The sequence below is a fragment of the Bombina bombina genome, chromosome 5 (assembly GCF_027579735.1).
Source record: "Bombina bombina isolate aBomBom1 chromosome 5, aBomBom1.pri, whole genome shotgun sequence".
Lineage (NCBI taxonomy): Eukaryota > Metazoa > Chordata > Amphibia > Anura > Bombinatoridae > Bombina > Bombina bombina.
The window spans coordinates 123,324,109-123,350,245 of record NC_069503.1 but is presented as its reverse complement, the minus strand read 5'-3'; the positions used below and the strand labels follow the sequence as shown (position 1 = coordinate 123,350,245).

At 38.1% G+C, this 26,137-nt stretch overlaps 1 protein-coding gene across 1 annotated transcript in view; it reads left to right on the top strand.

Moving 5' to 3' along the window:
* Positions 1 to 216: 216 nt before the first annotated feature.
* The window catches only part of LOC128660061 (gastrula zinc finger protein XlCGF52.1-like), a 60,153-nt gene continuing 34,232 nt past the window's right edge, over positions 217 to 26,137 (top strand). Inside the window, exons 1-2 of the mRNA XM_053713659.1 lie at positions 217 to 279; positions 8,377 to 8,493. Of these exons, the coding sequence (XP_053569634.1) occupies positions 261 to 279; positions 8,377 to 8,493 (136 nt within the window). The 5' untranslated portion in view covers positions 217 to 260. The remainder of the gene's footprint in view (positions 280 to 8,376; positions 8,494 to 26,137) is intronic.

The following is a 26,137-nucleotide window of genomic DNA, read 5'->3' as shown; positions in this document are numbered from 1 at the left end:
CTGCAGCACAATATAACAAGTTACATGTTATGTGATAATGCACTGTGTTTTATATATAAACAGCATTACTATATAACTTATTGCTTCTATACTACAGCACAATATAACAAGCTACATGTTATGTGATAATGCACTTTGTTTTATATATAAATCAGTATTGTGCTTATTTTCTTTAAATCCTTAATGCTTTTTACTTTTTTTTTTTATTGCAGTTCAGTAGGGACCAAGGACCTAACATCCCAGTCCGCACAATTGTTAACATGGACCCTAAAGTGCCAGGTGAGTAGATGCTATTCTGGGATTCAGTTTCACACAGAGGATTAGTAGGACTCAGACGTCACTATATTGTGTGAGAGCAGGGCTTTTATTACCTGTAAAGGCCAATAACTGTATTTATAATGTATGATGGAAGGGGATATAGGTGCTGTTTTGCATTATGATTACCTCTAATTAGATCTGTTTATAAAGTTCCCTGGTAGCAAGTGTAAGAGACTCAGCAGAAGGAGCAAGCAAAAAGCAGGTAGGTAGTGCTCAAAGCTGCTGTCATCTAGTGCTCCAGACACTTGAACGTAACCTACCTAGGTATTCTTTTCATCATAGAATACAATAACTAAGTACATTTGATGATAGAAGTAAATGAAGAAGTTTTGTTCTTTTAATTGTATTCTCTGTCTGAATCATCATGCCATATATTTAATCTTTGTCATTAAAAATTATTTTTTTAAATCTAACCATGAAAAGGGTTAAATCCGTGCCTATACTAATGCTGCTATTACAATGTTAAACCTGCCCTCTGGGATGAACTTTTTTTTTTAAGAAAATGACAATTCCAATGAGCATCCAATCAGTGTGTGTGTCATATGACATTCTTGAAGTCCAGCTCTTTGAAAGCCTTTAGGAAGCCTATGTAGAGAGTAGGTTAAACTGCTCTCTATGTCATAGCCCAGCCAAAAGAGGGAATGGAGGGGGCTGAGGAACAGAACATACTAAGTAGGATTATATATCTTTTATTATAAAATATATGTACACTTTAAAAAAAAAATGATGCAGTTTTGCTTGTGCACTAATATATTTTTCATTGCAACATTCTTAAAGTCTGAAATTGACCATCATTTTAATATGGTTATTTATGGGTGGAAGACATCTGTTATTCAGCTCATTTACAGCTAACGAATGAGGAAGATGGCGACTGCCAGCGGATTTAGTCTCTTGTAGGAGCCTTATTTCTTCTTGCAAAAGCAAAACACACTAAAATCTGTGCAAATCCAGATCCTAGTGTGTTGCACATTAACAGAGACTAAATCCGCTGGTGGCCGCCATCTTCCCATTCGTTAGCTGCAGAATTACCCGAATGCACATCCCTGTTATACGCCCGTCCCTTGTCATACCATGAAACAGGTGTGTGACACATCTTGGCAAACGACTCTTTGTGTTACATCTCCCAATATTTACATTTTTAGATTTTTTTTTTTAATTTTCTATAGTACTTGCTGCCAGCAGGTGGTGGGGTTGCAGGGAACTTGAAAACAAGTAGTTGCAATATTTTTTTAGCATATTCTTTATCATTTCTTTTGAAATAAAAACTCACTACAGTTCTAATTTTGTTTTAAAGAATAAATTGCTTTCACAGTAACCAGTTCCTTCATATAATAATTGGGTTTCCAATCCTGTTTTGGACACGTATTTAATTCATGTGTGACTTCTGATATATTCTATATATTTGTGACAACCAAAGTGTATTATTGACTCAATCCAGAGACTGAAGTGGACATTGCTAAATGATATATCCCTAGTTCTGCCTCCTTATTAAAGGGACACTGAACCCAAATTTTTTCTTTCGTGATTCAGATAGAGCATGCAATATTAAGCAACTTTCTAATTTTTTTCCTTTTTTTTTTAAATTATATTTTTATTGAGGACAACAAAATAAATGCTTTTTCAGGATGTTAAACAAACATGACGTTAATAGTGCTACAGACATGGGCAGACTCATAAGCTTATATCCCTGCCTTTCAACAAAAGATACCAAGAGAACAAAGAAATTGATAACAGAAGTAAATTAGAAGGTTGTTTATAATCACATGTTTTATCTGAATCATGGAAAAAAAAGTTTTGGGTTTCATATCCCTTTAACAAGAAGTGCAAATTAGCCAGTAAGTATTAGTAGAAGCCTATAACCCTGTGATTAGTAGGACGCACGTTGCTACAGCCGATTTAGATCACATTTAAAAAGCTTTCATTTTTTAGATGCTGCTATGTCTTATGAATGACTCGGTTTGTACCTTTTATTTATTAAATATAATAGGTTAGATTGGCTGCCAACGGAAAATACAGAACTTTCTTCTGTTATGTGTGATCAGTCCACGGGTCATCATTACTTCTGGATATAACTCCTCCCCAACAGGAAATGCAAGAGGATTCACCCAGCAGAGCTGCATATAGCTCCTCCCCTCTACGTCAGTCCCAGTCATTCTCTTGCACCCAACGACTAGATAGGATGTGTGAGAGGACTATGGTGATTATACTTAGTTTTTATGACTTCAATCAAAAGTTTGTTATTTTACAATAGCACCGGAGCGTGTTATTACTTCTCTGGCAGAGTTTGAGGAAGAATCTACCAGAGTTTTTTACTATGATTTTAACCGGAGTAGTTAAGATCATATTGCTGTTCTCGGCCATCTGAGGGAGGTAAAAGCTTCAGATCAGGGGACAGCGGGCAGATGAATCTGCATTGAGGTATGTAGCAGTTTTTATTTTCTGAATGGAATTGATGAGAAAATCCTGCCATACCGTTATAATGACATGTATGTATACACTTCAGTATTCTGGGGATGGTATTTCACCGGAACTACTCTGTTAAAAGTCACTAATCCTTTTAATAAGTATTTATCATGTTAAACGTTTTTGCTGGAATGTAGAATCGTTTACATTTCTGAGGTACTGAGTGAATAAATATTTGGGCATTATTTTCCACTTGGCAGTTGTTTGGTTTTAATTGTGACAGTTTCGTTTCTCTTCACTGCTGTGTGTGAGGGGGAGGGGCCGTTTTTGGCGCTCTTTGCTACGCATCAAAAAATTCCAGTCAGTTACTCTTATATTTCCTGCATGATCCGGTTCATCTCTGACAGATCTCAGGGGTCTTCAAACTTCTTTGGAGGGAGGTAGATTCTCTCAGCAGAGCTGTGAGAATTTTATATTGACTGTGAATAAAAACGTTGCTCTGTAATTTTTATGTCAAATTTAATTATGTTATTTTACTAATGGGAACAAACCTTTGCTAAAAGTTGTGTTGTTTTAAAGTTTGATGCTATAACTGTTTTTCAGTTCATTGTTTCAACTGTCATTTAATCGTTTAGTACCTCTTTGAGGCACAGTACGTTTTTGCTAAAAAAGATTATAACCAAGTTGCAAGTTTATTGCTAGTGTGTTAAACATGTCTGACTCAGAGGAAAATATCTGTGTCATTTGTTCCAATGCCAAGGTGGAGCCCAATAGAAATTTATGTACTAACTGTATTGATGCTACTTTAAATAAAAGTCAATCTGTACAATTTGAACAAATTTCACCAAACAGCGAGGGGAGAGTTATGCCGACTAACTCGCCTCACGCGGCAGTACCTGCATCTCCCGCCCGGGAGGTGCGTGATATTATGGCGCCTAGTACATCTGGGCGGCCATTACAGATAACATTACAAGATATGGCTACTGTTATGACTGAAGTTTTGTCTAAATTACCAGAACTAAGAGGCAAGCGTGATCACTCTGGGGTGAGAACAGAGTGCGCTGACAATACTAGGGCCATGTCTGATACTGCGTCACAGCTTGCAGAGCATGAGGACGGAGAGCTTCATTCTGTAGGTGACGGTTCTGATCCAAACAGATTGGATTCAGATATTTCAAATTTTAAATTTAAATTGGAGAACCTCCGTGTATTACTAGGGGAGGTCTTAGCAGCTCTCAATGATTGTAACACCGTTGCAATACCAGAGAAACTGTGTAGGTTGGATAAATACTTTGCGGTACCGGCGAGTACTGACGTTTTTCCTATACCTAAGAGACTAACTGAAATTGTTACTAAGGAGTGGGATAGACCCGGTGTGCCGTTCTCACCCCCCTCCAATATTTAGAAAGATGTTTCCAATAGACACCACCACTCGGGACTTATGGCAAACGGTCCCTAAGGTGGAGGGAGCAGTTTCTACTTTAGCTAAGCGTACCACTATCCCGGTGGAGGATAGCTGTGCTTTTTCAGATCCAATGGATAAAAAATTAGAGGGTTACCTTAAGAAAATGTTTGTTCAACAAGGTTTTATATTGCAACCCCTTGCATGTATCGCGCCGATTACGGCTGCGGCAGCATTTTGGATTGAGTCTCTGGAAGAGAACCTTAGTTCATCTACGCTAGACGACATTACGGACAGGCTTAGAGTCCTTAAACTAGCTAATTCATTCATTTCGGAGGCCGTAGTACATTTAACCAAACTTACGGCTAAGAACTCAGGATTCGCCATACAGGCACGTAGGGCGCTGTGGCTAAAATCCTGGTCAGCTGATGTTACTTCTAAGTCCAAATTACTTAATATACCTTTCAAGGGGCAGTCTTTATTTGGGCCCGGTTTGAAAGAAATTATCGCTGACATTACAGGAGGTAAGGGCCACGCCCTACCTCAAGACAAAGCCAAAGCTAAGGCTAGACAGTCTAATTTTCGTCCCTTTCGGAATTTCAAAACAGGAGCAGCATCAACCTCCACTGCACCAAAACAGGAGGGAGCTGTTGCTCGTTACAGGCAAGGCTGGAAGCCTAACCAGTCCTGGAACAAGAGCAAGCAGGCCAGGAAACCTGCTGCTGCCCCAAAGACAGCATGAACCGAGAGCCCCCGATCCGGGACCGGATCTAGTGGGGGGCAGACTTTCTCTCTTCGCCCAGGCCTGGGCAAGAGATGTTCAGGATCCCTGGGCGCTAGAGATCATATCTCAGGGATACCTTCTAGACTTCAAATTATCTCCCCCAAGAGGGAGATTTCATCTGTCAAGGTTGTCAACAAACCAGATAAAGAAAGAAGCGTTTCTACGCTGTGTACAAGATCTGTTATTAATGGGAGTGATCCATCCGGTTCCGCGGTCGGAACAAGGACAAGGGTTCTACTCAAACCTGTTTGTGGTTCCCAAAAAAGAGGGAACTTTCAGGCCAATCTTAGATTTAAAGATTCTAAACAAATTCCTAAGAGTTCCATCGTTCAAAATGGAAACTATTCGGACAATCTTACCCATGATCCAAAAGGGTCAGTACATGACCACAGTGGATTTAAAAGATGCTTACCTTCACATACCGATTCACAAAGATCATCACCGGTATCTAAGGTTTGCCTTCTTAGACAGGCACTACCAGTTTGTAGCTCTTCCATTCGGATTGGCTACGGCTCCAAGAATCTTCACAAAGGTTCTGGGTGCCCTTCTGGCGGTACTAAGACCGCGAGCGATTTCGGTAGCTCCGTACCTAGACGACATTCTAATACAAGCTTCAAGCTTTCAAACTGCCAAGTCTCATACAGAGTTAGTTCTGGCATTTCTAAGGTCGCATGGATGGAAAGTGAACGAAAAGAAGAGTTCTCTTTTTCCTCTCACAAGAGTTCCATTCTTGGGGACTCTTATAGATTCTGTAGAAATGAAGATTTACCTGACAGAAGACAGGTTAACAAAGCTTCAAAATGCATGCCGTGTCCTTCATTCCATTCAACACCCGTCAGTAGCTCAATGCATGGAGGTGATCGGCTTAATGGTAGCGGCAATGGACATAGTACCTTTTGCACGCCTACATCTCAGACCGCTGCAATTGTGCATGCTAAGTCAGTGGAATGGGGATTACTCAGATTTGTCCCCTACTCTGAATCTGAATCAAGAGACCAGAAATTCTCTTCTATGGTGGCTTTATCGGCCACACCTGTCCAGGGGGATGCCATTCAGCAGGCCAGACTGGACAATTGTAACAACAGACGCCAGCCTACTAGGTTGGGGCGCTGTCTGGAATTCTCTGAAGGCTCAGGGACTATGGAATCAGGAGGAGAGTCTCCTTCCAATAAACATCCTGGAATTGAGAGCAGTTCTCAATGCCCTTCTGGCTTGGCCCCAATTAACAACTCGGGGGTTCATCAGGTTTCAGTCGGACAACATCACGACTGTAGCTTACATCAACCATCAGGGAGGGACAAGAAGCTCCCTAGCAATGATGGAAGTATCAAAGATAATTCGCTGGGCAGAGTCTCACTCTTGCCACCTGTCAGCAATCCACATCCCGGGAGTGGAGAACTGGGAGGCGGATTTCTTGAGTCGCCAGACTTTTCATCCGGGGGAGTGGGAACTTCATCCGGAGGCCTTTGCCCAAATACTTCGACGTTGGGGCAAACCAGAGATAGATCTCATGGCGTCTCGCCAGAACGCCAAACTTCCTCACTACGGGTCCAGATCCAGGGATCCGGGAGCGGTTCTGATAGATGCTTTGACAGCACCTTGGAACTTCGGGATGGCTTATGTGTTTCCACCCTTCCCGCTGCTTCCTCGATTGATTGCCAAAATCAAACAGGAGAGAGCATCAGTGATTCTAATAGCGCCTGCATGGCCACGCAGGACTTGGTATGCAGATCTAGTGGACATGTCATCCTGTCCGCCTTGGTCTCTACCTCTAAGACAGGACCTTCTGATACAGGGTCCATTCAAACATCAAAATCTAACTTCTCTGAAGCTGACTGCTTGGAAATTGAACGCTTGATTTTATCAAAACGTGGTTTTTCTGAGTCGGTTATTGATACCCTGATACAGGCTAGGAAGCCTGTTACCAGAAGGATTTACCATAAAATATGGCGTAAATACCTATACTGGTGCGAATCCAAAGGTTACTCCTGGAGTAAGGTTAGGATCGCTAGGATATTGTCCTTTCTACAAGAAGGTTTAGAAAAGGGTTTATCAGCTAGTTCATTAAAGGGACAGATTTCAGCTCTGTCCATCTTGTTACACAGGCGTCTGTCAGAAAATCCAGACGTCCAGGCCTTTTGTCAGGCTTTAGCTAGGATCAAGCCTGTGTTTAAAGCTGTTGCTCCGCCATGGAGTTTAAACTTAGTTCTTAACGTTTTACAGGGTGTTCCGTTTGAACCCCTTCATTCCATTGATATAAAATTGTTATCTTGGAAAGTTCTGTTTTTAATGGCTATTTCCTCGGCTCGAAGAGTCTCTGAGTTATCAGCCTTACATTGTGATTCTCCTTATCTGATTTTTCACTCAGACAAGGTAGTTCTGCGTACCAAACCTGGGTTCTTACCTAAGGTAGTCACTAACAGGAATATCAATCAAGAGATTGTTGTTCCATCCTTGTGTCCAAATCCTTCTTCAAAGAAGGAACGTCTTCTACACAATCTGGATGTAGTTCGTGCCCTCAAGTTCTACTTGCAGGCAACTAAAGATTTTCGCCAAACTTCTTCCCTGTTTGTCGTTTATTCTGGACAGAGGAGAGGTCAAAAAGCTTCTGCTACCTCTCTCTCTTTTTGGCTTCGTAGCATAATACGTTTAGCCTATGAGACTGCTGGACAGCAGCCTCCTGAAAGAATTACAGCTCACTCCACTAGAGCTGTGGCTTCCACTTGGGCCTTTAAGAATGAGGCCTCTGTTGAACAGATTTGCAAGGCTGCAACTTGGTCTTCGCTTCATACTTTTTCCAAATTTTACAAATTTGACACTTTTGCTTCTTCGGAGGCTATTTTTGGGAGAAAGGTTCTTCAGGCAGTGGTTCCTTCTGTATAATGAGCCTGCCTATCCCTCCCGTCATCCGTGTACTTTTGCTTTGGTATTGGTATCCCAGAAGTAATGATGACCCGTGGACTGATCACACATAACAGAAGAAAACATAATTTATGCTTACCTGATAAATTCCTTTCTTCTGTTGTGTGATCAGTCCACGGCCCGCCCTGTTTTAAGGCAGGTAAATATCTTTTAAATTATACTCCAGTCACCACTTCACCCTTGGTTACTCCTTTCTCGTTGATTCTTGGTCGAATGACTGGGACTGACGTAGAGGGGAGGAGCTATATGCAGCTCTGCTGGGTGAATCCTCTTGCATTTCCTGTTGGGGAGGAGTTATATCCAGAAGTAATGATGACCCGTGGACTGATCACACAACAGAAGAAAGGAATTTATCAGGTAAGCATAAATTATGTTTTTCTATGCAATAGATTGCAAGATTCTCTAGCAACTACGGAGTTTAAACTCAGCGATTCTCATAGTGCAGAGGGCTAGAATTTGTTACAAACTGTAAGAATTGCGAGACGCTGCTGATTCATATAACGTACAGGTCACAAAGATAACCGCTGCTATAAACTTTGCACAACAGATTCCCCAGAGCTTGTGCTAGGAAATATGAATGAAGAGGAGCCAGAGGAGGAAGAACCCGCCCCTGAGGATCTTCTGATCATCATAAAGAAGGAAATGGATCCATTACCTATTAATGGTGAGTATAAGTGGTGGTGGGTGGGGCTTATAAGTGTTTTATAATAAATATCACATCATGAATAAGTCATAGAGAAAACCTGCATGCGTGTGATGTTTAACCCCTTTTTAAATTGTTGATGTCTGTTAAATTATCCCAAAGGTGGAATTAAAGGGACAGTCAACACCAGATTTTTTGTTGTTTAAAAAGATAGATAATCCCTTTATTACCCATTCCCCAGTATTGCTTAACCAACACAGCTATATAAATACACTTTTTACCTCTTGACAGACTTGCATTTTAGCCAATCAGTGCTGACTTCTAGGTAACTTCAAGTGCGTGAGCTCAATGTTATCTATAATTGACACACATGAACTAACGCCCTCTATTGGTTATAAACTGTCAAAATGCGTTCAGATAAGAGGCAGCCTTCAAGGTCTAAGAAATTAGCATATGAGCCTACCTAGGTTTAGCTTTCAACTAAGGATACCAAGAGAACAAAGCAAAATTGGTGATAAAAGTAAATTGGAAAGTTGTTTAAAATTACATTCCCTATCTGATTCATGAAAGTTTATTTTGGATTTGACTGTCCCTTTAACACTTTAATTACAGGACGTTTCTCTAGTCTAACAGCAAGTTAATATACTAGCTGAGTGTTAAAACGTGGCATTTACATTTGTGAACTTGGTTAGCAAACTAATGATGAATATGTCGTCCCCCAGCAGCATTTGACTCTTTTCTAGCTGGATTTCTTCTTGTGAAAAAGCAAAACACAAAGATCTGGATTTGCAGAGAAAAGATTTGAATTCCCCTGGCGGCAGCCATATTCAGCATTTGTCTGCTAACGAAATACACACATGCACTTGCTATCTGATAACATTAACACCTTGTTTACCACTCTTGTTTTTTTTACTTAGTGCCCCCCAACTTGCTTTATTTGGAGGAGCAAATAAGGCTCACTAGTATGTTGTTAGCTAAGCCTGCGTTATTTTATTGTTTTATCTTATCACATCTGCCAAGGCCAATTAAAGGGCCATTACATTTAAAAAAATTAATGCTCTAATCTGTTAGAGTATGTAATTTTGTCTATGAACCCTAGAATACTGTATGTTTTAACCCCTACAAAAGCGTTTAAACACACAGTAGAAATACCGCTTAGGAGTTGCAGAGCACTGCTGGTTCCAAGCAGAAAAAACACAGCTATTCCAGTCAGCAGCACTAGTTGGACATCTGTGTTATGTGACCAGTGCTGCTGATTGTATCCGCTGCGTTTTCCGCTCAAGACCAGCTGTGCTCTGCAAGTCCTGAGCAGTATTTCTACTTTGTGTTTAACTCCTTTGCAGGGATTAAACACACAGTAACTTACTGAAAAGAGAAGGAAAAACGACGGCACTACAAGTGTTGTATCCTATATCATTGATATTCTATAATGGATTATAAAATATAATCATCAGTGATATATTATAATGGAACGGGTGCTCTACATCAAAAGGGAAAATGTTTCAAAGGGTTCCAATGATGACATTGGGAAAGCATGTACATAAATAGCACTCTACAACACTAAATATATATTAATTGTTTATTAATTGGTATATAATATACAGGTGGATAAAAGTGACCATTCCCCGAAAGAAGGGGTTAAAACTTAGCTTTTACTAATAAATAATACAAATAAAATATGTTGAGATAAAAACACAGAGTGGTAATATCGGTGCAACGTGGGTAAAGATATTACTATATCCCCTGGCAAAAGAAATCCCCTAATGAATGTCTATCAAGCTATGATAAGTGTTACAATGTAACTAATGATGAGCAGCATCTAAATATTGTGGATAACAGGGTTACAATGTGTTATATAAATTACAAGGCACCAAATGCGGGAAGATATGAGGATAAATATTCTACCCTGTTAGATAATCCACGAGTAAGGATGCTATTATTACATTCAAAACTAGTTACAACTAGAACATTGTAGCACAGTGCTGAAAATCAACACGTAGGATTACAGCGTATAGTAGCAACTCCTAAGATAGAAAATCTTCCTGCGCTAAAGGTCAGAACTGAACTGGCACTAAAGCTAAATCAATAGGGCGATGATATTAAACAAGATGACATTTAATTTTAATTAATGTTCAATAAGAAATATAGAAAAAAATTCCATATATGTATAAGGATGTCATCAGTATAATGGCCTATGGGAACAAGAGAGACTCTTTAAAAATACAATACATTTGATTCAAAGATTAAAATATAAATAGGTTAGTATATATAGTGAGTTAGTGTAAAACTAAAGAAATAACAAAAAATACTTAAGACAATATAAAAAAAATAAGCACTAGGATCCTAAATAACAATTGACTCTCTTAGAGCGATTCCTTATCTCATATATCCTTTTACAAGGAATCCAAAGCTGTATGATAGGGAAACTCTTCCAACACTGTGTTATTGCTTCATTTGATGGTCTCGAAAACTCTGTGAATGCAGATCGAAGAGCTTTTCTCAAAAGTATGCTAGTGATAGTACACTTAAAAATGCCAATCCAAACTTACAGTTAAGCTATCTTTAAGCCGCTCCGTAACAGGGAGTTGCTGCGTCGGCGTCTAGATTGATCGACCGTTCCTTTTTTCAAAGAGCCGGGTAAGTGAAGGAAGTCCAAATTAGCAGACTATGGTGGCCTAACTGGGCCAAAAAAAGAAGCAACGCGTTTCGGATAAGTCACTGCATCATAGCACCTTTTTGCAATCATTATGTGCATTAACTAACATTTGTCTGTCACAATCTTGCTTGCCCTTTTAACTTTTTTTTGTCTAAATATTGTATGTCAATTGTTATTCATTTAGGATCCTAGTGCTTATTTTATTTATATTGTCTTAAGTATTTTTTGTTATTTCTTTATTTTTACACTAACTCACTATATATACTAAGCTATTTATATTTTAATCTTAGAATCAAATGTATTGTATTTTTAAAAAGTCTTTCTTGTTGCCATAGTCCATTATACTGATGACATCCTTATACAGATATGGAATTTTTTTATATATTTCTTATTGAACATTAATTAAAATTACATTTTATCTTGTTTAATATCATCGCCCTATTGATTTAGCTTTAGTGCCAGTTCAGTTCTGACCTTTAGCGCAGGAAGATTTTCTATCTTAGATTTTGCTAATATCCTACTGGGGATTATATTAATCATCCTGTTTTCTTTGTGTTGGCGTAGCTCCTTTCTCCCTATTTTCAGCGCTTTCTCACTACCCTTTTATAGTAGCAACTCCACATGTTAAAGGAGACGGATAATTTATTCGCAGGTTAGTGTGATAATGGTCCCTTTCCAACTCCACAATGGTACTACTGTTATTTGAATAATATCTTAGGGAATCAAAAATGAGGCTGGCTATGAGTATATGGGCTAGAACGGAAACATATATAGCACAAAGATTAATTATAAGCTACAAATAAAATGTAGCGATCATACTAAGTGCCAACAATTTCTAAAGATGTAAGTTGTGAAATGGGGTCGCTCCCCTAGATAGGTGTGTGTATACACATCAGTCACAATAAGTAGTTTACACAGCTATAATCCGTCATAGGAATAATGCCTATAGAATACGATAGTTAGCCTGCTAATGTGAACATATCTGAGTCCCAGCAAGGGTAAATCTAAACCTAAGTTATATTTGCTAGAATTCTAGGCAACACAATTCGTCAGTCAACAATGGTAAGGAGAATATTATTACGAGCACCTAATATTCAACAATTGCTAATTAAAAAATAGAGAGACTCAACGGCCTAAGGGCGAAACATGTCAGGGGGAGTGGGGACGTTGAGTCTCCTCTATTTTTTAATTAGCAATGAATGGCTACTGTGAAAAAAGATTAGAAGAAATGGCTGACCGATTCACAGCAAGGGGTTATCCACATACTCTGGTTGAACAACAAATGGAAGGAAGCTATGTCAGATAATACAATACATAAGTCCAAAAAAACTAATAAGAAACAAACAGATTCATTATTATCACTAAGTACAATGAAAGGAGTAATAAAATCAATAAAATACTTAAAAAACATTGGCACATTTTACAAGATCTTAATCCTTTTATCGATTTGTTAAAAAATATACCTACGCCTGACTACAGAAGAAATAAAACTCTAAAACATTGTTTGGTCCGCGGAGATATAGGCAGTGGTACATATAGTGTCCAAAAAACAATTGGAAGTAAGAAAACTGGGTGCTTCCCCTGTCTGAGTTGCAGTAATTGCAATTCTATGATCAAAGGCAGTTATTTTTATCATCCTCAGAAAGGCACAAAATATAAAATAAATCAATACTTACCCTTCAGAGCAAGTTATATCATATATATGATCAAGTGTCCATTATTATTATTATTATCGGTTATTTGTAGAGCGCCAACAGATTCCGCAGCGCTATCCAAAAAAATTGTTTTCCCTTTATTTTTTACTATTTTAGCATATTGGTCTTTTATAAATCATAGTGTTACACTAATTATTTTTTATGACTTTATAGAGGGTCAGATTATGATTAGAGCACTAACGGTTTAGAGCAAGTGAAAATGAGTTTATCACGGGTGTTTGCACACATTGGGTTTACCGCTGGTATTACAAGTTGAAAGTAAACACGATCGCTTGAGCACAATCACTATTTATGCTAGAATGATTACTGCATCCTCAGAGCTCTGTCAAAACAAGAGTGTCACAAAACACATCAAAAATACATTACAATGTACAGTTACACTCATAATAACACCATCTAATAAAATTATTTAAGAAACAAAATTGTACATAAAAGTCATAAGGGCTCAAAAATATGAGATGTTAGAAAAAAAGGAAGGCAAAAGGGCTTTAACATAGACATATATATATATATATATATATATATATATATATATATATATATACACACATACATGTCTAAATATGTATTTATATATAGATATAGAGTCGAAGAAGAATACAGTAGCAGATGACGGACAAAACAACTTCTCCATTTCAACATCTTGCAGCAACATGTTTCGGCCCTAAGGCCGCAACCACAACCAAGGACCAAACACCCGTTCACCCTCCAAAACAGCAAGAGTGACCACGATTGGCCAAAAGACAAAACAGTGCAATATGATACCGTCAATGCATACAATCCCAAAGCAACACCCAAAATGCCTGAAAAACCCAAAGGGACATCAGACCAGATCAAAACCGAACACAGTGGGCATGAAACACAGTCCACATCAATGTGTATAGAAATTAAAGGCAGTACAGAGATAAAGATGAAAATACACAAAGCATAGCATCCAGTATTCAATAGTATCATTATCATAAAATATACACTTTAGGAGTATCAATCACAAGAATCCATCTAAACCAATCATCAGTGTGCTGGTCACCAGACGTGCACACACATATATATATATATATATATATATATATATATATATATATGTCCATGCTCTCTTTACTACATTGGAGAATCCACTAGCTGTGAACGAGTAACACAACACAAGTCAAATATAAGATGTAACAACAAGGAAGCACCAGTATCTTCATATTTTTTTGAAGCAGGTCATAGTATTAGCCAGCTGCGTTTTCAAATTATTGAAAGGTTAGAAGTTCCTAGGAGAGGGGGTGATCGAGAGAATCTAAAATAAGAGAAATGTATTGGATGTATAAGCTGCAGACTCTTACACCAAAGGGTCTTATGACCCTGTGAATTAGTTTCACTACAGAAATTGAATAGTTAAAGGTGGTAGACCTGAACTGTGAATTAGTTTCACTACAGAAATTGAATAGTTAAAGGTTTGAGTTAATTTACATTCTTTTGTATTCTGGTTTTTAGTATTGCAATTAGATAACAATTAGATTGTTTGCATAGGTGAGCAATTAGGAGGGACCCCACCCTATCTTTCTGAGGGTATTTAAAGAGATCTGTTTAGCTCTGCTAAACATTTAGCTCTGCTTCTTAGCAAAGAGATCAAACTACAAAAGGATTAAATACATAAGGATATTTGAGTTATTTCAGGAGTTATTCAGGGTTATTCAGGCTTATTCAGTAGAAAATAATACTTATATTTTTCTTATTGTTAAAGTGTTGCATAGTTTAAAATGTCTCAGATACAGTGCAATGGGTGTTTTGCACTTTTTAATCGTTCTACTTTTTGGAGATTTAGGGGCTGTCCTGTTTGTAAGCAGTTTTCCCTGTTAAGGGAGGAAATAGCTAAACTTCAAGCTAAGGTAAGTAACATACCTGTTACCTCTACAAAGCTGCCTCAGAAAGAAGCCCCTCTACCCCAGAGATCAGCAAGGAGAGGCAGATGGATCACTGTAGGCTCTGGAAGAATTAGAACAGTAGACCAGAAGCATTGCCCACAACCTCTGCCATTGCAAAACTCCTATGCTGCTCTTGCCGAATACACTTGTGATGAGGAGATTGCTGTTTCTGAGCCCTCTGAAGCTGTAACAGGTAATTTAAATCTATTGGCACCTGATTCTCCAGGTAACATAACACAGGAAAGAACTGCAGATGTGTTTTTGAGAAAAAGACTGTTAGTGGGTGACTCTATTTTGAGGAATGTGTATTTAGGTGAAAGTAAAGGAGAAACAAGGGAGGTTAGATGTCTTCCAGGAGCTACTGCTCACAGGGATAGGAATCGTATTTTGAGAATTGTTAAGGCAGCAGGAAAGGGAAGTGAGTTGGATGTGATTGTTCATTTAGGAACAAATGATCTGGCTAGTAATCATGTTGCTGCTGTTCAGAAAGAGTTTTGTGACCTAGGTAATCATTTAGAGACTGTGGCATCAACTCTATCATTTTCTGCTATTTTACCTGTGTATGACCAGGAAGCAGGAAAGATGGAGCGGATAACAACATTTAATTCTTGGTTAGATAAGTGGTGCAGGGAACGAGGATTTGGTTTTATTGGCCATTATAGCTCTGTTTGGAAAGATACTAGGTTATTTAGGAGAGATGGTTTGCATTTGGATGCTAAAGGAACAGAGTATCTGGGAGAGGAGTTCAAATACTTTATTAGAAATCATTTAAACTAATAAAGGGGGGTAGCATTAATATATCCACCTGCCCCCCACAGCATGCCAAAACTGTTAGTCCAAGTAACAATTCTAGAAATTCTAGTAGAAAAATTCTTCGTGCCATGAGCACAAATGCTCGCAGCTTAGGAAATAAATTACCTGAACTCATTTCAATAATGACTAGGGACAACTTGGATTTAGTAGCTATAACAGAAACATGGTACAATGATTTGCATGACTGGGACATAGTCATACCTGGATACAGGTTATTTAAAAAGAACAGAGTAGGAAAGAAAGGTGGAGGAGTTGCTTTGTATGTAAATGAAAATATAAAGGTTACTGAAATTGTAGGAACAAATGATGAGGTGGAAAGTATTTGGGTGACTTTGGAAATTGGAGATAAAAATGTTTTTAGAATAGGGGTTGTATATAGGCCTCCATTGCAGGATGAAAAACTGGACAATCTGTTATTAGATGAAATAACCAAAATGACCATGAAGGGTAAGGTTATAGTACTGGGGGACTTTAATTTGCCAGATATAGACTGGAAGATTCCTTCTGCTAGATCGGCTAGAAGCAGGTATATTCTTGAATCTCTGCTAGGGGAATCACTTGAACAATTAGTCAAGGAACCAACTCGTAAGGAAGCTATATTAGATCTAATACTTACAAACAGTGATACAGTTTCAGATGTGTCTGTAGGTGAGAACTTAGGATCCAGTGATCATCAATCTGTTTGGTTTAGTATTCATGTTCAGGAACTGTACACCCAGACTAAAACAAAAGTTTTAGACTTTAGGACGGCAGATTTTTCATTAATGGGAGAATACCTAAACTATTTAAAGGGGAAAAATCTTATTACAGGGGTTCAAGAACAGTGGGAATTTGTGAAAGGTGCCATTTTAGATGCAACCGCACACTGTATTAGACATGTCTGTAAAAGTAAAAGAAAGCGGAAACCAATTTGGTTTTCCAAAGAAGTAGCACATGCTGTAAAGACAAAAAAGATAGCTTATAAAAATTACAGACACACACAAGCAGATGATGATATGAAAATATGGAGACTCCAACAAAAAAAGACTAAGCAGTTAATTAGGAAGGTTAAAGCTGATGCAGAAGAGAAGATAGAACAGTCAGTAAAACATGGGGACAAAACATTCTTTAGATATATCAGTGAAAGAAGAAAAAATAAGGTAGGAATAGTAAAATTGAAATCAGTTGATGGTAGAATAATAGAAGGAGATAAGCAGATTGCAGACTGTCTCAATGATTACTTCTGTTCTGTTTTCACTAAAGATTGTGAAGATACAATGTCTACATTAAGGGATGCTATGCAAAATAGAAACAAGCTTAACAGTAATCTTTTTACAGAGGATGAGGTTTTGTTAGCATTATCAAAAATAAATGTTACAAAGGCAGTGGGTCCTGATAATATTCATCCAAGGGTTTTAAAAGAACTTCGTTCAGTGCTAACTGTCCCATTAACTGATCTGTTTAATCAGTCACTATTAACAGGAGCTGTCCCAGATGATTGGAGAATAGCAAATGTAATACCTCTTCATAAAAAGGGCAGTAGAGAAGAATCTGGCAACTACAGGCCAGTTAGTTTAACTTCAGTAGTAGGGAAATTAATGGAAAGCCTCTTAAAGGAAAGAATTATGACTTACATAAAGACAAACAATTTAGAGGACCAAAATCAGCATGGTTTTACTTCAGGGAGATCATGTCAGACTAATCTAATTGACTTCTTTGATTATGTAACAAAAGTATTAGACAAGGGAGGAGCAGTTGATGTAGCATATCTAGATTTCAGCAAAGCATTTGACACCGTCCCACACAATAAACTTATTCACAAACTATATCTCCTTGGTCTAGATTCAAAAATTGTGAACTGGGTGGAATGCTGGCTTAAGGACAGAAAACAAAGTGTCTTAGTAAATGGAGTTCATTCAGCAGAGGGGGCTGTTACTAGTGGTGTTCCTCAGGGGTCAGTTCTGGGGCCTGTTTTGTTTAACATATTTATCTGCGATATCAGCAAAGGGCTACAGGGGAAAGTATGTCTCTTTGCAGATGATACAAAAATTTGCAACAGAGTGGATGTTCCAGGGGGGGTAGACAAAATGAGAAGTGATATACAACAATTGGAGGATTGGACAAACGACTGGGATCTAAAGTTTAACACAGCAAAGTGTAAAATAATGCATTTAGGGAAGAAAAATCCAAATGTTAATTACAGACTCAATGACACTTTACTGACTGTTACAGACGAGGAACAGGACTTGGGAATTATTATTTCAGATGATTTAAAACTTAGTAAACAATGTAGTAAGGCAGCGAGTAAGGCTAGCAGAATGCTTGGATGTATTGGTAGAGGTATTTGCAGCAGAAATAGTAAGGTTCTTATGCCACTTTATAGATCATTAGTTAGGCCTCATCTTGAGTATTGTGTGCAGTTCTGGAGGCCATATCTTCAGAAGGATATTAACAAACTTGAATCTGTGCAAAGGAGGGCTACCAAAATGGTACATGGTCTAAAAAATAAAACTTACCAGGATAGGCTCAATGACCTAAATATGTATAGCTTAGAGGAGAGAAGGGAAAGAGGTGATATGATAGCAACTTTCAAGTACATTAAAGGGTTTAGTAAAACTGAGGCTGTGGGTATTTTACATAAAATGGAAAATTCAAGAACAAGGGGTCATGAGCTCAAGCTAAAGGGTAGTAGATTCAGGAGTAATTTGAGGAAGCACTTCTTTACAGAAAGAGTGATTGATTTATGGAATAAACTTCCTCAAGAGGTAGTAGCAACAAACACTGTGGGGGACTTTAAAAATGCATGGGACAAGCATAGGGCTATCCTACGAACTAGATAAGTTTATACTGTTAGGTAAGGTGGGGCAGACTTGCTGGGCCTATGGCTCTTATCTGCCGTCAATATCTATGTTTCTATGTCTTAATAAAGATTTCGATTGGTCCCTGTTTAGGCAATACAAATATTCATAAAGATGTTTAGACTAGTATTTGATATAACATTTAAAATATATATTTGTGTCTTGCCCCTTCAATTATAGTTTCTGCTATCATTCGGCTAGATTTGGAGTTTTGTCGGTAACGACCCGAAAAACTAACGCCGGCTTTTTTCTGGCCGCACCATAAAAATAACTCTGGTATTGAGAGACCACATAAAGGCTGCGTTAGGCTCCAAAAAAGGAGCGTAGAGCATTTTTAGCGCAGCTTCAACTCTCGATACCAGAGTTGCTTATGGACGCGGCCAGCCTCAAAAACGTGCTCGTGCACGATTCCCCCATAGGAAACAATGGGGCTGTTTGAGCTGAAAAAAAACCAAACACCTGCAAAAAAGCCACGTTCAGCTCCTAACGCAGCCTCATTGTTTGCTATGCGGTAACCCTTCCTACGTCTGCACTTAAAACTCTAACATGTACCCCGAGTCTAAACACCCCTAACCTTACACTTATTAACCCCTAATCTGCCGCCCCCGCTATCGCTGACCCCTGCATATTATTATTAACCCCTAATCTGCTGCTCCGTAAACCGCCGCTACTTACATTATCCTTATGTACCCCTAATCTGCTGCCCTAACATCGCCGACCCCTATATTATATTTATTAACCCCTAATCTGCCCCCCACAACGTCGCCTCCACCTGCCTACACTTATTAACCCCTAATCTGCCGACCGGACCTGAGCGCTACTATAATAAAGTTATTAACCCCTAATCCGCCTCACTAACCCTATCATAAATAGTATTAACCCCTAATCTGCCCTCCCTAACATCGCCGACACCTAACTTCAAACATTAACCCCTAATCTGCCGACTGGAGCTCACCGCTATTCTAATAAATGTATTAACCCCTAAAGCTAAGTCTAACACTAACACCCCCCTAAGTTAATATAATTTAAATCTAACGAAATTAATTAACTCTTATTAAATAAATTATTCCTATTTAAAGCTAAATACTTACCTGTAAAATAAATCCTAATATAGCTACAATATAAATTATAATTATATTATAGCTATTTTAGGATTTATATTTATTTTACAGGTAACTTTGTATTTATTTTAACCAGGTACATAGCTATTAAATAGTTAAGAACTATTTAATAGCTAAAATAGTTAAAATAATTACAAATTTACCTGTAAAAGAAATCCTAACCTAAGTTACAATTAAACCTAACACTAGACTATCAATAAATTAATTAAATAAACTACCTACAATTAACCTAACACTACACTATCAATAAATTAATTAAATACAATTGCTACAAATAAATACAATTAAATAAACTAGCTAAAGTACAAAAAATAAAAAAGAACTAAGTTACAAAAAATAAAAAAATATTTACGAACATAAGAAAAATATTACAACAATTTTAAACTAATTACACCTACTCTAAGCCCCCTAATAAAATAACAAAGCCCCCCAAAATAAAAAAATGCCCTACCCTATTCTAAATTACTAAAGTTCAAAGCTCTTTTACCTTACCAGCCCTGAACAGGGCCCTTTGCGGGGCATGCCCCAAGAAATACAGCTCTTTTGCCTGTAAAAAAAAACATACAATACCCAAGCCCCCCAACATTACAACCCACCACCCACATACCCCTAATCTAACCCAAACCCCCCTTCAATAAACCTAACACTAAGCCCCTGAAGATCATCCTACCTTGTCTTCACCTCACCGGGTATCACACTGATCCGTCCAGAAGAGCTCCTCCGATGTCCTGATCCAAGCCCAAGCGGGGGGCTGAAGAGGTCCATGATCCGGCTGAAGTCTTCATCCAAGCGGGGCAGAAGAGGTCTTCCATCCGATTGAAGTCTTCATCCAAGCGGCATCCATCCGGAGCGAAGCGGCAGCATCCTGAAGACCTCCACCGCGGAACATCCATCCTGGCCGACGACTGAACGACGAATGACGGTTCCTTTAAATGACGTCATCCAAGATGGCGTCCCTCGAATTCCGATTGGCTGATAGGAATTAAGGTAGGAATATTCTGATTGGCTGATGGAATCAGGCAATCAGAATCAAGTTCAATCCGATTGGCTGATCCGATCAGCCAATCAGATTGAGCTTGCATTCTATTGGCTGATCGGATCAGCCAATCGGATTGAACTTGATTCTGATTGGCTGATTCCATCAGCCAATCAGAATATTCCTACCTTAATTCCGATTGGCTGATAGGATTCTATCAGCCAATCGGAATTCGAGGGACGCCATCTTGGATGACGTCATTTAAAGGAACCATCATTCGTCGTTCAGTCGTCGGCCAGGATGGATGTTCCGCGGTGGAGGTCTTCAGGATGCTGCCGCTTCGCTCCGGATGGATGCCGCTTGGATGAAGACTTCAATCGGATGGAAGACCTCTTCTGCCCCGCTTGGATGAAGACTTCAGCCGGATCATGGACCTCTTCAGCCCCCCGCTTGGGCTTGGATCAGGACATCGGAGGAGCTCTTCTGGACGGATCGGTGTGATACCCGGTGAGGTGAAGACAAGGTAGGATGATCTTCAGGGGCTTAGTGTTAGGTTTATTTAAGGGGGGTTTGGGTTAGATTAGGGGTATGTGGGTGGTGGGTTGTAATGTTGGGGGGCTTGGGTATTGTATGTTTTTTTTTACAGGCAAAAGAGCTGTATTTCTTGGGGCATGCCCCGCAAAGGGCCCTGTTCAGGGCTGGTAAGGTAAAAGAGCTTTGAACTTTAGTAATTTAGAATAGGGTAGGGCATTTTTTTATTTTGGGGGGCTTTGTTTTTTATTAGGGGGCTTAGAGTAGGTGTAATTAGTTTAAAATTGTTGTAATATTTTTCTTATGTTTGTAAATATTTTTTTATTTTTTGTAACTTAGTTCTTTTTTATTTTTTGTACTTTAGCTAGTTTATTTAATTGTATTTATTTGTAGCAATTGTATTTAATTAATTTATTGATAGTGTAGTGTTAGGTTAATTGTAGATAATTGTAGGTAGTTTATTTAATTAATTTATTGATAGTCTAGTGTTAGGTTTAATTGTAACTTAGGTTAGGATTTCTTTTACAGGTAAATTTGTAATTATTTTAACTATTTTAACTATTAAATAGTTCTTAACTATTTAATAGCTATTGTACCTGGTTAAAATAAATACAAAGTTACCTGTAAAATAAATATAAATCCTAAAATAGCTATAATATAATTATAATTTATATTGTAGCTATATTAGGATTTATTTTACAGGTAAGTATTTAGCTTTAAATAGGAATAATTTATTTAATAAGAGTTAATTAATTTCGTTAGATTTAAATTATATTTAACTTAGGGGGGTGTTAGTGTTAGGGTTAGACTTAGCTTTAGGGGTTAATACATTTATTAGAATAGCGGTGAGCTCCGGTCGGCAGATTAGGGGTTAATAATTGAAGTTAGGTGTCGGCGATGTTAGGGAGGGCAGATTAGGGGTTAATACTATTTATGATGGGGTTAGTGAGGCGGATTAGGGTTTAATAAGTGTAGGTGGCGACGTTGAGGGGGGCAGATTAGGGGTTAATAAATATAATATAGGGGTCGGCGGTGTTAGGGGCAGCAGATTAGGGGTACATAAGGATAACGTAGGTGGCGGCGCTTTGCGGTCGGCAGATTAGGGGTTAATAAGTGTAGGTAGGTGGAGGCGACGTTGTGGGGGGCAGGTTAGGGGTTAATAAATATAATACAGGGGTCGGCGGTGTTAGGGGCAGCAGATTAGGGGTACATAAGGATAACGTAGGTGGCGGTCGGCAGATTAGGGGTTAAAAAAAATTATTTGAGTGTCGGCGATGTGGGGGGACCTCGGTTTAGGGGTACATAGGTAGTTTATGGGTGTTAGTGTACTTTAGAGCACAGTAGTTAAGAGCTTTATAAACCGGCGTTAGCCCAGAAAGCTCTTAACTACTGACTTTTTCCTGCGGCTGGAGTTTTGTCGTTAGATGTCTAACGCTCACTTCAGAAACGACTCTAAATACCGGAGTTAGAAAGATCCCATTGAAAAGATAGGATACGCAATTGACGTAAGGGGATCTGCGGTATGGAAAAGTCGCGGCTGAAAAGTGAGCGTTAGACCCTATTTTGAGTGACTCCAAATACCGGCGGTAGCCGAAAACCAGCGTTAGGAGCCTCTAACGCTGGTTTTCACGGCTAACGCCAAACTCCAAATCTAGGTCATTGTTTTTAATTTTTTGTATATATTGTTGCTACAATTTGTTTTTACTATAACACACCGTATGGTACTCTGTCTTTAACCCTTTGAGTGCTAAGCACTTTCCCACCTGGGTGCTAAGATTTTTTTTTAAGGTTTTTTTATTTTTTTTTATTAACACATTTTGTTTTTATTTCAGACCCCTAAAACTTACACTGTTGGAAATGTTAGGCGATTACCTTTCCAATGGTGGGTCTTGGGGGTCTGTAGCTGCTTAGATACCTGAGATATATGCTTCTAAGCAGCATGCCCTCTGCTCCTATACATAACATTAAGTATAAATAAAGTTGCAGGAAGCCCCAGCGATGCCTGTCACTATACAGGCACGATCGCTGGGGTAGGAGCGGGAGGGAGCCCCCAGCTCTCCCTCAAGGTGGGGAGAGTGCTAGTGACGGCTTAGAGCCGTTATTAGCACTCAAAGGGTTAAGGTAATAAAATGCAACAGGTGTCAATGTTGTTGCACATTGTATCCACTAGATGTCAGTTACCATACAGGATGTGGGTGTGTCCTAATACTTTGATGTAGGTATAAAGGTAGCCATTGTATATATGTTTGTAGACATGACTTGTTGTTCACTTTGAGACCATGACGCATTAAAGGTCTACTGATTCATATATTAGGCTGGAGTGACCTTCTTTCCTACACTTTATACTGAGTAGTTGGCTGACTCTTTGCTCTGTGCCCACTGCCGGTTGCTGTTCCCTACCTTGTTTGCATCACTTACCATACCTTGATAGACGTTCATTAGGGGATTTCTATTACCAGGGGATATAGTAATATCTTTACCCACGTTGCACCGATATTACCACTCTGTGTTTTATCTCAACATATTTTATTTGTATTATTTATTATTAAAAGCTAAGTTTTATCCCCTTCTTTCGGGGAATGATCACTTTCATCCACCTGTATATTATATACCAATTAATAAACAATATATATTTAGTGTTGTAGAGTGCTATTTATGTACATACTTTCTCAATGTCATCATTGGAACCCTTTGAAACGTTAAACACAGTAGTTTAGGATCCATGGTCTTAAAATTACATACTTTTTTGACTATAATGGCCCTTTAAAGACAAATATGTAGCAGGGTTAGTCTTGTGGAGTCTGCATTGTGCACATTAAGTTGTTTTTGGAAAACCCACAAATTTCAGAATTAAATTACAGGAAAAGGACGCAAAAAATAAACAAAAATATTTTTCTTTTTACTTTGTATAATATTAATCTTACATTCCAATCTCAAGGTGTGCTATGTCCCTTTAAAAAAATATTCTCCTTTGGAATTGTGATATTGGCTGCAGTCATGACATCATCATTAGATTGCTGACATCACAGGTGATCTCACAAAGAGCTGAAGTCCTTATGCAGGCCACACATGATCACACTGCAGTAAAGGTGCGTAGGAAGCCCTTTTACTGACTCTACGTTACATAAACATGAAATAGTTCACTAAGGCGTTTACACAACCAGTAAATCTTTTCATATACAACATCTGTGATAAGTAAACTCCAGAGTACTGTTTGGCTGGTCATGCATCAGTAAATCGCACTTCAGTACCTGCATTTACATGGCATCCAGGCAAGAAAACTGCTGTAGCATCTATTGTATGGTTCTGTTGCTTACACAAATGTTTGCAATGGTTGATATATAGCTAGGGTGACCATATTTCCGCTTTAAAACGGAACACATATGACAAATGCATGTGTCGGGGTTGTTATAATGTAACATTATTCAAAACATTTCTTTAAACAGCCCTGACATATGTATTTTTCATGTGTCCCTTTTTAAAGCGGCAATATGGTCACCCTATATATAGCTCTAGTGAGTACCCAGTCAAATGGGAATTATCATATCTCAAACTCAGATTTTATTTTTTAAAGGGACACTCAATCAAAATTAAACTTTCATTATTCAGATAGAGCATGCAATTTTAAACAACTTTCAAATTTACTTCCATTAACTAAATGTGCACAGTTTTTTTTATATTTAAACTTTTTGAGTCACCAGCTCCTATTGAGCATGTGCAAGAATAAGCGTGTATGCATTTGTGAATGGCTGATGGCTGTCACATGGTACGTGTATGCATTTGTGATTGGCTGATGGCTGTCACATGGTACAGGGGGAGTGGAAAAAGACATAACTTTTACAATTGGCAGAACAAAAATCTACTACTCATTTTAAGTTCAGACTAAGTGCTTTTGCATTGTCTTGTTATCTTGCATTTGTCATTATGCAAATCTACAGTGTTGACTGGTCCTTTAAACTTGCATGATTCAGATAGAACATGACATTTTAAGACACTTTTAAATTCAGATCTATTTTCAAATTAGCTTTGTTCTCTTGGTATCCCTTGTTGAAAAAAGACTACATACATCATAGACTAGTGGGAGCTAGCTGCTGATTATTGTCTGCACACATTTGTTTCTTGTGATTGGCTAACTAGATGTGTTCAGCTAGCTGCCAATGTTCCTTCAGCAAAGAATAACAAGAGAATCAAGCAAAATTGATAATAGAAATACTATGGAATGTTGATTAATATTGTATTTTCTAGTCAAATCACAAAATACAATTTTGGGGTTTTCTTTTGTGATTGGGTTTCCTTTAAGAATCACCAAATCTTAAGATATTTCTAAACTTTCTATACTGTATAGTGAATCAAAGGTAAATCCAACAACTCCCGATTAATTCTTTATAAATCCCTGTCTATGAATTTATACCACTAACGACCACGTAATGTCTTAAAGGGACAGTTTACCCAAAACTTCTCTCTCTGTTAATTTGTTCCCAATGATTCATTTTACCTGCTGTAGTGTATTACATTGTTTACAAATAGATCCTTAGCGTTTATGTTGGCATTTGAAAATGCTGATTTAGCCTGTGGTATCCTTACCTATACTGAAATTTAATAAATATGTGGGTATATGTTATTGAGAAACTATGTAAACACAGACAGCAGAAGAAATTACCCTCACTGTGGGAGGTGGAAGAGATAAAACTATAAAATGTACATTTTCAATTGTTCTTTCTAAGTATTGTACATACAGAGACAGAGATAAGAAAGGAAAGCATTTGAGTGATAAGATAACAAGGTCTGATCTGTCTGCAAGATTAGCCTATTTTGATGGGCTGTGGTTTCAAAGAGCAAATCCAGCTATTTATTTTGCAAAAAGAAGCATAATTAGCAATTTCTAATATATTTTATACACTGCAGCTGGTATATAAAGTCATGGGGAACACATTTAAGGAAAAAACTATATTACAGTGAACGGTACCTTTAAGAACCCTTTATTATTCTATAGATCTATGCTTAAATAATGAAATCATGAATGTGGCTGAACGTTTTTGGTAAACTTTATTGAATCATTTAGTTATTGTCTATTGTAATTTACTAAAATACATATAACATGAAGAATGA